The sequence below is a fragment of the Crotalus tigris genome, unplaced genomic scaffold (assembly GCF_016545835.1).
Source record: "Crotalus tigris isolate CLP2741 ecotype Arizona unplaced genomic scaffold, ASM1654583v1 scf7180000017611.44802233496:7321179, whole genome shotgun sequence".
In the NCBI taxonomy this organism is placed as follows: Eukaryota; Metazoa; Chordata; class Lepidosauria; order Squamata; family Viperidae; genus Crotalus; species Crotalus tigris.
The window spans coordinates 1,473,096-1,486,455 of record NW_024096511.1 but is presented as its reverse complement, the minus strand read 5'-3'; the positions used below and the strand labels follow the sequence as shown (position 1 = coordinate 1,486,455).

General features: G+C 36.4%; 1 protein-coding gene across 6 annotated transcripts in view; it reads left to right on the top strand.

Moving 5' to 3' along the window:
• The window catches only part of PDE7B (phosphodiesterase 7B), a 184,195-nt gene that overhangs the window by 108,470 nt on the left and 62,365 nt on the right, over positions 1 to 13,360 (top strand). Inside the window, exon 1 of one of the 6 annotated variants that reach the window (XM_039323431.1) lies at positions 4,514 to 5,181. The exons of 4 other annotated variants lie outside the window; for them this stretch is intronic. In XM_039323431.1, the coding sequence (XP_039179365.1) occupies positions 4,944 to 5,181 (238 nt within the window). In that variant the 5' untranslated portion in view covers positions 4,514 to 4,943. Of the gene's footprint in view, positions 1 to 4,513; positions 5,182 to 13,360 lie in introns of those variants that run through there. One more of the 6 variants, XM_039323442.1, reaches the window with a different exon arrangement.

The window sequence follows — 13,360 nt, the reverse complement described above, 5'->3', positions numbered from 1 at the left end:
AGGTTCTTCCTAATATAGTATGGAGAAAGGAATTAATTAAAGAACTTTTAAAAGGGTCAAATATTCATACTGAAAGACAGGATGCTTCTATTTTTAAATTTATTATGGTTCTGAAATTCAATTATGCTGAAGCAGTTATATTAACTCAGGGAAAGTGCAGCAGGAATGGTACAAGATCACCGCAAAGAGCAGTTCTGATATGACCACCATTTTGTAAACTGGTGTGTTGGGATTCAAGTTCAAGAAGTTCCAATCAACTTGATTAGAGGTACTAGCTGGGGATTCTGAGAGCTATAACTCCAATAAATCCAGAAGAAATTAGACTTCATAGATGCTTATGACCGGGAGCCCCCTCCCCAAAAAAAATCAAAATAGTGGCCACAGTCATGCTTTTGAAGCCCTGACCCTTTTGTGTATTGTGTATATAACAAAGGGGCAGAGGTTTGATCATGTGATCACAGCTGCCATCTTGATCCTGTTAGGCTATTATGGCTGCCATAGGGGAGCCAACATCTTTAATAACATTCACTGTTACAGTAGACCAGGAATCTTCAAACTTGGCCCTTTTATGACTTGTGGACTTCAACTTCCAGAAGTCCTCAGCCAGTGTGGTTATATATGCTTTGTCGTATGCTGATATAAGACATTTATGAGTTTGGAATTTCCTTGTGATAAAACATGACTGAGTCTTTCTTTCTTATAAAGAGAACTATCTATACTGAAAATTTGAAAATTAGCAATTTCTAAAAAAAAGCAGCACCAATGGAAAATCATGAACTTGATGTATGTGGCTTTCGCATAATACGTGACAGTTTATAACCAATGGCTTATGTTTTAATAATATGTGCAGACTAAGTCACTGTGACATATTCAGACTTATTCAAAGCATGCTAACAACTCATCTGTCATCATTTGTGAACATTATACTGTGATCATCTGGGGAAAAACATATACTATACATTACTGATCATTAATAGGTTGTTGCTTCTTATGTCATTAATCTTTCTCCCTTCATATAACAGATTTCAAATGGGGCCAGAATGATTGCTGGTATCTTTGTGAGCAGTAGGTTAAGAATTTTTTTTTTCATTTCAACACTTTTTAAATTCTCAGTTCCCACCCCATCTCAACTTTCCCTGATATTTCAGATCAATTTAAGAGCAAACAACCGTATTTTATGATGATGGTAGAGAGGAGAAATGATCCATGTTATTTCTTGCAATCACAGGTTTTGATGATGTTGAGTTATGTTAAACTGGGCTCCAACTTCAAATTGTGTGAATATTGTTGGCTGTACCAATAAATAGAGTATCTAAGCCAGCTTGTTTGCATATGTATTAATAGTCCATCTTTTTATTTTTATAAATAACTCAAGGCAGCAAACATATCTAATACTCCTCTCTCCTCCTGTTTTCCCCATAACAACAACAACCCTGTGAGGGACTGACAGAGACTGGCCAAAGTCACCCAGCCAGTGACGTTCTCATTCTCTGTGTGTTATGAGCCAACCTCCATCCTTTGAGATTGTTGGCTGCCTTTAGAGCAGTGGTTCTCAACCTGTGGGTCGGGACCCCATTTGGGGATCGAACGACCATTTCACGGGGGTCGCCAAACAACGCAGTCCGCCATTTTTTTCCCCTTTTCCTTAGCTGTGCTACTTCCTTTTATTCTATTGGCTTTGAAAGCCAATAGAATAGACTCTCTTGAATAGAGTCTAATTCTATTGGATTTCAAAAGCCAATAGGAATTGTCCAGGCTGTCTCTGCCCTGCTGAGCCCGCCAAAAGTCCCATTCTGCAAAAGGTGCTGCACCAGTTGAGTAGTCCTCGACTTACGACCGGTTCAGTAGTCCTCGACTTATGACCGGTTGGGGGTCGCGGCATTAAAAAGGTTAAGAACCACTGCTTTAGAGAATAACAGAAACTTTGTCAACACATTAATGTTGTAAAAAAGCAAAAAAGCCTTTTCTCCTATGTTCTCAGAATATCCTTACATCTTCTATATCAGACTCCAGCTGTACTGGGAAGGTTGGGCAGGTCACCTGCCGTATCATCTGGAATTAAAGTCAATCTGACATTGGTTCAAGATCAATGCAGCAAAATAATATAGATTCAAGGCTATTGGGTCCCTCTGTCCTGGAATTTCCTGTACAGACAGAGCTGGGAGTAACATCAAACATTTTAAAAGCAATGACATTTGCACCAAAGTTGAACACAACAGGAATACAGCCATGTGTTTTATGAATGGATCAGCACATCTGAAATACTACACAGTATAATTGTTTTCTTTCTTCTAAACCTCTTTGTTCAAAGGATCAGGATATCCTGGCGCTAAGCACTGCTGGAAATTAATATAATTGCAACAATGGTATAATATTTAAGAAGGGTTTCACTTTTTATGCCAGTTCTGTATTAAGTGTTTATGTAAAACATGAGGATATTCAAGAAGCTATTAAAGCTATTTAATTATTTAAAACTGTTAAAGAAACACTATAGAAAATATTTGAGAAACTCTTAATAATACACCCGGGGTTTTTTTGAGGTAGAAATCCTAAGGGTGCTTGGACTGTGGAAGCATCATGCTGTTACTGGTGATTATTTTGGCATCAGTAAAATAAATGTGTGTATGTTTTTAAAACACAAGGATGTTAAAATTCAGTCCACTCTGTTTGCCTTCTTCCATGAATGAAGTTCCTGTTTATTTTCAAGTATTTTTTAGAAATGACACTAAGTTTAATATTAGCCTATGTGAAAACTAAAAGTTAAACCATGAAACTCTGAAGTCAAAGTCACATTTAAATTAATCTCATTTTTAATTATTTGTAAAACTATATTGAAAGAAAGAAAAAAGAACTAACTAGTTCACTCTTCCTAGAAAAAACATAAACAACAGAGCATTTATCCAATCAACTTCCCAGAAAGTTCTACAGCCTAGAGTGAGCAATCAGAAGTCCTTTCTGTCAATCTGGAGGTAACTTTTTAATAATAACAGGATAAACAAATATTGGCTTTACTGAAATCTTGAAGTGGCATGTTTAAAGAGAGATTGTGGCTTGAATAATTCTGTTTCCCAATCATAGAGAGTTGTAGGATCTAACCAGTACCTTCACTAGAAATAGGTTGGTGCTTTGTTTTAAGCAAGTTTTAGGTTTTTCTGGACTAGATCAGAGGTCTTCAAACTTGGCCCTTTTATGACTTGTGGACTTCAACTCCCAGAATTCCTCAGCCAGGCATACTGAATACTTTTCACAGATAATATTTTGATCATTTTTTATTAAACAAGAGGAACAATTGTTAATAAATATGTGTGGGTTTCATCCTTCCAAGAATCACATCCACATGCTTCAGGCTGGACAAGTTGAAAATTATTCTTTATGACTTGATAGGAGAAGTTGTTTCAACTAGACTTATATCCAGTTGGAATCATTTCAAGATTTAATGTGAACAGTTCACTTGGTATGATAGAATGTTTTATTTTTATGGGCCAGAAGTTGGATGATTCTTGTTGAGTCCTTCATTCGGTGGCAAATGAAGATCGCACATGGTAGAATCAATAACTCTTTATTCCTCCTTCTGCTTACTCCAACAACAACAGCGAGGCTCGCAGGCCTCCTTTAAGTGTCCGGATCCTTGGACAAAACAGCAACAGTTAATGGCGCGCTTTTGCGCCTTGCACATGTGCGCAAGGCTGGTGCCTCTCAGTCTGGTCCCAGGCAGCTTGCAGAAACCCCGGGACCGCAGCAATGTCCCGAGCCTGCTTTTGCCGGCTCAGGACACAACAATTCTGTTTTAAGAAAATGGCGGCAAAGCTGCATGAATAAAAATCCTTACCTGAATTTGCTTCTGTTCAGGAAAACTTCAGCATTGAGAAGGCATATTTTTCTTGTTCTTTTCTTTTAGTTTTTCAATAAGATCTTACTGGAAGGTGTGATTTTTCACCTGCCAGTTAACCTAGACTCCTTCACAATTTGCCTTGGTTTTAATTTTTTTCCCCCTTTTAGAAATGGAACTTTAAGTTCAAAACAAATCCAAAACTGTTTGTTGGATATTGTACCGTTCCTGAATCCTGTGGCTCTCCTGATTCATTTCATTCACAGTTCATTCTGGAATGTGAATCAGCGTTATTTCCTGTCCAGCTGAAGAGCAGTTGAGGTTACCAACTAGCTTGATTAATCCTCTGCACTTCAGATATGTTGAGATAGAAAACCAAACAAAACTAGGAAGAGAGAAAAAGAGGGCGGCGGGATGGAGATTTTTTATAATTGTATTGGCTTTGTGCAGAAATTCAAATACAGCTACCTTAATATTCCCATCCTGGAGCAGGTAGTAGATGTTTTGTGAAATTGCGGTAAGAATTTGTGAAGCCAAAATGTGATAAATTTAAGCTGGTGTTGCTGGATGGCTTAAAATTCTCTACCCCTCTCTCCCACCCCCCAAAAAATTACACAGCAGAAGTTGGCAAAACTCCAGTTCCTAAAACCAACAGCTGCTCACATCCGTATGCTAATTATCACAGGGCTGGTAAATAAAAACTCCCCTGTGGGTGTAATTGCATTTGCCTGGTAGCCTTAGCTATCATGGGGGCAGAGCCAGGGAAGTGAACACAAGCAAAAGAAAACATTCCTCCAGTTTGGATTTTTCTTCTTCTGAGACTAGCTGTAGGCTGGGGTTAATCAAACACAGTTAACTCAAATCCTTAGAGGGCAGGAAAGGGAACATTTGCACGCAATTGAGAAGGCACAGCTTTGGAACAGTCACGACTTGGAGACTTTGAAAGATAAATTTCAAGCAGAATTTGTTGATTCGACTTTGGGAGCAACAAGACTGCTGTAAGTTTAGAGAAACTGCTAGAGACAGCTGGTTCAAGGATGTTTGGTGCTTCTACTCCTCCTGGAATTTAAAGGCATTCTCATCTTCTGAAGAAGCAGCATCCGTCTTTTTGAGAATGCCTGTGCTGAATAGGTTTTTCAGTGTGCTGGATAAGAGTAGGCAGTGGGGGACTGAGGAAGATCGGATGCCCTTGACTGCCGAGAGCCTGCCAGTCTGCCAACAGGGAATTTTGTCTTGGGGTTTGTCTGAGAAGTTCAGAATCATAAAGCTGATCTGGAAATCCAAAAATGAGCTTACGGAGGCAAAGAGGAGAGAAGTTCGGGAAAGTGGAGGGAGTACTAATGTTTTATCAGGTAAGATTAAAATATGCAATCAAAATGATATTAGCATGGCTCTAATAGTCTTGGCTTGCCCCTCAAAATACCTCTGGTATATTTGATTGTTTACTGCTTAAGCAAGTGATGTAGATGAACTCCGTGTATTCATTCTCCATTAGGGGATAAAAGCCTTGAAGGCTGTGTTGTGGGTTTACCATATTTACTTAAATTATATCAGACAGCATTCAAAGTCAACTTCCTAGCTGCAGCCATCCATGAAGAATCGGTGTTTTGTGTTCTCATAAAACTTTTATCTTATGCCACTTTCCTTAAAATACTCCCTAATGCATGTAACAAGATTTCTTCTCAGTGAAAATGCATACTGTTGTGCTGTTAATTAACATGTTAAGAGATTGTTGCATAAATTTTGGATAGCATATTAAGAGCTACAAATGTCCTAAATCCTAAAGGTAACAGAATCAGCTTTGATGATTATTTCCCAGTATTGGAAGTTTGTTCCCTCCAATCAAAATCTTAATGAGCTCCAGAAACAACAAAGTTAATGAGCAAACGAAAATTTAGTAATTGGGGGATTAAATAGGAAATATAATGGGATCAAATTAATCAAATCTCTAGTAACAATATAACAAGTATGTGTTTAACTTCTTTCTGTTGCAATTACTATAGAATAATCAACATTTCCTAGATTACATTCAGTTTTTTAGTGACTTGTTTATACATGTTTGATTGTAAATTATGTCCAAACAAATACTTTGGAATAAAAATCACCTTTTCTAAATCAATGGGAATTGATTTACAAAAAGTGATTTCTATATTTGCCTAGATAAATATCTACAATGGTTTTTCTAAAATGTTTTCCTTTCCGTGGTGCTTTATTTATTTTAGATTACTATTTAATACAGAGAGGAAAAAAAAGAAAAAAATCAGAAATATTTAAAAAGTGAAATGAATCTGTATAATTAAGGAAAATGCATTCTAACTATTTCCAAAAGTGTTAATTTAGTCTACATTTTAGATGAGAAAGTATAAAATAGATGTATTTACTTTATTAGTCAGCAAAGTTATATCACAAAACTAATATTCATTTTCTTACTCTATTAATGTTATAGGTATAACTGACTTCAAGATTCAATTCATAGCATTTTTTATTAAGTCTGCTGAGTTTGGTTTTAGATAAGAACCAGCACTGTGTACAAAGTTGTATGAGTGCTGCTTTTATAGCATAATAGGTATCCACTACATGTACTCTGTATTGAATATTAACTTACCCTTGCCAAGATCATAAAACCCTTGGCTATTTCATTACCAATATAAAAACAAATGAAAGAAATAAATCTATTTTGTCCTCATCTCTTCATATTTTATGTTGTTCTATTACAATTTTTAAAAGTTAGTCACATTTTTACACAGTAGTTACATTTTTACAAGGTAGCATATTTTCAGGTATATATTTCTAAAATGTACATTTTAAGAATTTGGACCAGTGTGAAAAATATATCCATATCTGTTAGTTCCACTAATAAGTATATGCTTTTTCCCTAATGTAATTATTTCTGATGGAGAAACCACACCACGATATTCAGAAAAATACAAATACTGTAGGATAATTTTTTAATTGCACAATGGCTCAGAAATTATGAAATTGTATAGGTTCGTCTCCAAATACAAAGTGAGTCCATTTTGTTCCTTTCCTAACGTGAATAAATTTAACTGCAATATACATAGAACAGTGGTTCCCAACCTTTTCTATACCCCGCACCACTTCTGATATATTCTTGCACCCCTTACAAAAGTTCAAAATAACGGCAACGAATTATGCATATACACTATAATTTTGAAAACCCAAGTTTTTGCATCCCCTGGAATAACGTCTCATACTCCCAGGGGATGTGGGCACCCACGGTTGGGAATCTCTGACATAGAGCATACTTGTAATCCGTCAAAGATATCTAGGTGGAATCTGAACTGCATCCAGAAATGTGTCAGCCAATCAAAACCTTTCTAACTGATAGGGACAGTAGGGGTACTTCCATCACTCCATGCTCAGCTATTGGTCAATGGAGGGCAGAGTTTTCCCCTCAGTTTCTCATTAAAAAGCATACCCCCTTTTCCTTCCGCCATAAAATAGTGCAAGTGCATTGCCTGTCCCCTGATGGCACCTCTTGGGATTGAGTCTTTGCAGTTTTAGAGCTTTTATTAATTCCTGCCATTCCATCAGGTGAGTGGAGCATCCCATCTCTTCACTGACCCCACCGACTGCTTCTTGCAATACAATGGAGCAGAAGAGAGTTATACTTCCTCTAACTCTTTGATAAGTACCCAGTGACATCATTGCCCAGTGAATTAATTTGCATGAATTGAACTGAACCTGTACCTAGGAATGCTCTTGCACTGCAGAGGCCACAGGAAAAGAGAGAGAAACAGCAACCACAAAAAACATCACAAGTTACCCTGCACAGCTGTCTTCCCAATTTGTTCCTGCCCTAGTGACTTTGACAATGTCCTTTTTTTCAATTTGTAGAAGTTATATGGCTGTATATACATTCTTGGAAATGCTTTTGGAATATTTTACTGAATAGCAATACTGAGACTTGGCTTTTTGTGTGTGTTTGTTTCTACACATTAACCAAGAATATTAGGTTCTTATGAATTTTTTCAGGAATTAATCCAGAATCTGCTACTTTTGATTCTGTGCTCTCCTATTTATTGTTTAATAATATTTTTGCAGTATTTACAAAGTGTCTAAGTACAAAGCATTCCAAAAGGAATTATAAGGAGGCAATCAACATGAAGTTACAGCCAGGAAATATCATGGTGATTGGACCGTAGGTTTGCAGTCAGAAAGGAAGTTTTTTGCTGAGAGAGTAAGGAAAATGACTTGCTTTTTGAATAGGGCATCCAGAAGTCCCTTCGGAACTGATTGCAGGAAGATTGAAGAGCAACATAAAAGTTGCTGTGCTTTTCAACCACATAGGAAGAATATCTTTGAAAAATATAAGATGACATTAGGAGTGTAGCTGTCGCTTTGGAAAGACATTACTGTTTCACATGATAATGTTGAATGTGGAAGAAATGACTAGCTGGAGAGCCTTAGCCAAGCAGCTGGACTTTCACATTAGTAATCAGCATGGAGTGGAATAGCAATGGAGGAAATGATATATGTGTCTGTAGGTGCACACACACACACACATACACAACCACAAGCACAGAGACAGGCGATAAAGGATAGAAAAATGTCAAGCTCCAGAGGGGGGGGGGAAATACCATGTGCATTTGCAATCTGGAAACAATTTATATTAAAATGATGCTAAATTAGAAGGTTAGAAAGGGAGAGCAAGCTGTATATGATTTCTAAAATAATTTGGGTAGGGAGGGGACAAGGAAAACCAAACGAGATGTTAAAAGTTTTGCAGGGCAATTAGTAGTTGAAAGTTCTGCGGAATAGACCTCAGTTAGAAAGGCATTAAGCAATCCTCCATCAACCACATTTTGTGGGCAAGTGATACTGGAAAATATGGGGAGAACTACCAGGGCAGGAAAAATAATATTGCCATCTCTTCCTGTTAATTCAATAGAACAGCATTCTCTCTGGGGCCTCTAATGGCTCTTTTACGCTTGCCAGAAAAGTATATTCCAATGAACAGGAGGTGCAGTATGAGGAAGTATGGTACTTACTAAATAGTAACTTTTTATTTCCTAAGATGCTAAAAGGGTTATTGGAAAATTGGAAAAAGTTGTTGGGTTATTAGAAAAAAGTAAACATATTAGTAAATTCCAAAGCCATCAAATAACTCTGGTCACAGAGATATTTCAAGATTTTTTTTTTTTTTATGTCCAAAAGGTAGATGAATGTTTACTATAGAGTACACAGGAACAGTTCTAACTATTCAAGAATTATCAGATGCTTTCAATAAATATGATTTTATCATAATTTCCTGATTAGAATTTACAAATATCAGGACAGGTTAAGAATCACTTGGACTTGTGTATAAATTCATTCCTTTTCAAATCCTTTCTTAAGTGTAATCTTAACTTCCAACTTTTATTATTATTATTATTATTATTATTATTATTCACATATTGATCAAATCAACTATCTAAAATGATTCAAATGTGTCATCTAATCCAGCTGCCTCGCTATTGTTGAAAATATTTCTTCAACTGTGTTTCACTTGAAAAATTCTGGTGTTCTTCCTCTGTTGTAGACTGATTCCAGATCTAGCCCTTTAAATGTGCAATGTTCGTAACTGCTATTCTCCATTTCTTATTGCACATCTTAAATAATTTTCTGTGATGCAAAAGTGAATGGCTGAATTAAAATGAAAAATCTTATTAATAATCCTTTAGTGGAGGATATCCAAGGACCAATAAATCTCTCAATTCACCAGAAGAATAAGATTCATAAACAAGTTCACAGGCTTTAAAGAACTGACTAATAAAATTATTGACTGGAGAATCTGAGAACTAAGTCCAGCCATACCCCCAAAAAAGAGAACTCACATTTCAAAATATAGGTGATTGGATACTAATAAGGTAGAATTCCACTAAACTGAATTGGGGCTGGAAGGCAGAATCCATTAAGCTTATATTTAATGCAAACCAATTAAAATAATACCTCTCGAATCTATATACATCTCTATATGTTGTATTTGCAGTTTATCAAACTATAATACAAATTTGGAAACAAATTACATTTAAAATGAAAATCATAGCTCAATTCAGTTCAAAATGTAATCTGTTGAAAACTGCTTCCATATAATTCATATACAAGGAAAAATGCCTATAGAGCTATAGATATTAGTTCATTTATTTTTTTAAAATCATGCATATATGAAAATGGAAAAAAACCTGAAATATAAAAAAATCAAAAACTGGGCAAAAAAGGAAAATGCTAAGTAAAATTCTTTTTTTAATTGATCTTAGATTGCATCCATTATTTCAGCTGACATTCAGTGTTTTTAAACACAGAAAATAAAATTTGTTCATTGATTTGTTTAAATCTGGTATATTTGTCCTAGACTCAGTGATTATTATAGTCTTCCTGTTTTCATAACTGTTGCCCATTTTTCTCATTCTCTCTTGCCTTTCTATTTAATTATTAGACTTATGTATCTACAACACAGGGACATGCACAATCATTTAAAGTACTATTATATACAGTATATAGTAACAATGCAGAAATGTCTACTTTCCACATCGCTTTTAAGATGCCATCAGGAAGTGATATAACTTAGTCCAGGGGTGTCAAACTGCCAGTCCGTGGGCTGGACGCATTACATGAAAGCCGTGCCCACCCCATTGCTGGCAATGGCAAAACCAGCCCGATACGTTGCACACGTCACGTGACATTGCGAGTTTGACATATCTGTCTTAGTCTCTCCCTTTTTTCTCATAAATCTTTTAAAAACTTCACTGCATGAATGTTCCATAAAATTGAAACACAAAAAAATGTAACTTTTTTCAAATGACTGAACAAGGAGGATCAAGGATCACTTAAGGATGCGTTCTGACCTTAGGCGTGTTCTACAGCAAGGAAGGACAAGTTGGAATTCCAAGGATACAAGCAACTTTCAGACCTTTTTGTGTATATTTTTGGAGAATCCTCTGACCAAAGTTCTTGAATATGTTGACATAATTTCTGGCTGTTTTTGTTCCAGGAAACAATTCAAAAAAATGTAGTCAAAGCCCAAAGAGAAGAGAATGCTAAAGCATCACCCAGTCATGGGAATCAGGCACAGAAGATCTTGGTCTCATCACTTGGCATCATCACCCTGCCTACTCTAGCTCTTGACACCCAAAAAACATTAAGTGAAGACCCTAACCAGTATGGCCAATGAAGCAGGATAAAGACTTCCTAGTTATTTGCTGAAAGTTAGGTAACAAAGCGGGCAGAACAGCCACTGCTTAACTTTGTCCTCATGTTTCTTGACCATGTTTACTACCCAGACCTCACAAGTCTTTTACTAATATTTCTGTAGGCTCTGTGTCCCTAGAAATATTCTTTCATCTGGCTTTGCTTATGGTGAAATTACATGGTTTGGGAAAGGTCAAATTACTACAACATTGATGGGAAGTGTATCCACTATATTTAGATAGCCTGTCACGTACTCTTGTATGCGGAAGCACACAGTATGTACAATTTCGTGATCAGCATGCGTCATTAAAACCAAATAGGAAAAATCTACAAGTAATCAAACTACAGAATCTAATATACAAATATTGTTTGAAAATTCAATTTTTATTTCCACCTATATAATACGAAGTCGCTCACTTTGAGTAAACTATCAAATGTGATTGATGAATCATCATAAAATACTGCACAAGAGTGTTAGCATTGCTTGATACATATGAATTAAGTGATCTGAGAACATTGTTTATTAATTTGTATTTAAAGTTACTGAAATTAATTAAGGCTTTCAGTATTGCATGAAAGATCCATGTCACTTACTGCTGAGATCTGTAATTTGGGAATAGCTGTAAAAAAGCTTCTGATATCAGAAATATATAGTAATGTATAGGTTTTTAAATTAATTGCTGAAGGGTCTATTGCAGGAGTCCCCAACCCCCAGTCCATGGACTGGTACTGGGCCGCAGCATGCCAGCAACCGGTCTGCACAAACAAGCAAAGCCCCATCCATGGGATGCAGGTAGCACACAAAACCACATACTCTCCAGTCCGTGGAAGCACCTTTCTCCACGGAACTGGTCCCTGGTGCCCAAAAGGTTGGGGACCTCTGGTCTATTGGGAGGAAGGGAACAAGAATATTTTGATGATATTATGATATTTCCATTCCTCTTCTTAATCAATGAAGTTCACCAAAGACAATTTTTTTCAGTCAGTGTCTTAGGGTGCCATTGCAACTATGCCTTTGCTTCTTCATATACAGTGCTACCTTGGTAGTCATTGTTAATTAGCTATGAGTATCAAATAAAAATGTAACTATAAGGAATAATGCAGTGAGTCACAAGGCAGCCAACACTGACAAGTTCTAATTTATGCATTGAGTACCAAACAAATGATGAGTACTGGGACAAAATTTTCATGTCAAAATGTGTTGAGTACCAAATTTGATGAGTTTCAAAGCAGTTGAGTACCAAGGTACCACTGTAAATGCATGTAGCCTCTAGATGGTGCAACTGAAATAATGTTTAGTTTTTGTTTATTGCTTTTACAAGGGTGGAATAGAAAGTACTATACATCTGAACCATTTGGTAACTGATACAAAGTAATGATAGCTAGCCAATACATGAAATCTTGAGAAAGGAATAGATAAAAAACAAGATATAGAACACTTTTAGCAAGGCTAAATTTTTCCTTGATATAAAAGGTATTCAGCTTCTATGAAATTAGCATTCACATTTGCCACTAATATGGATGGGTTAAGTACATTGTGTGCATAGTGCACTATGTTTCATGCCTGCAAAAGAAGTGAGAGGATAAAAGATGCCTGTGTATGCACAAACTGTGGTGCTTTATACACAATTCCTGCTAACACTGTAGAGCTGTGAATGTAAGGCATATTAGTTCAATGTTGAATATTCAGATTCCATTTAAAGTTTGTCAGTTGGAGCTGTAGTTTGAAACTTTGGAGAAGTCCTTTGATTTCATGCTTTTTTGCTTTGTGTAGCTTTTAGGTTGTGCTGTTTTTTAAATTAAACACTCTGCATTTGGTTGGTTTGTTAAACTTTGGGGTTGTGCCCTCTATTTTGCTCTTATAGCTTGTTGACTCTAAAGGATGTATTTAAAAATGTGATGAGTTCTGTGTTGATTTGTGTACCCTTTGTGTACCTTTTCTGACCTGTACGTGGGGACCTGATGGAGCTGTTGCTGAGCTTTGCTCAGTGTTTGGTTCTGTTGATGAGATTTCAGAAGGGTTTTGTTTGCTAGTTGTGGAGCTGAGGGCAAATACTATATTTTCCTTTACTTTTAGTGGTCTTTTGCTGTTTTGTTAGGATATTTTCCTTCTTTATGCAAGAGTAGAAGACAGCAGTGTTTTGATGTAGTTAAAAAGCATACCAAATATAAGGCCTGAACTTGCTAAGTACTGAGATGGTTGCTTATTCTGAGCATCCACTGCCCAACTACTGTAAAATTGGCCATGATGTTGACGATGATGAATGATCATATAGGAAAGGAAATAAATAGCACAGCAAATACACTTTCAACCCGATTCACTTCTGTTCAAGTTAGACA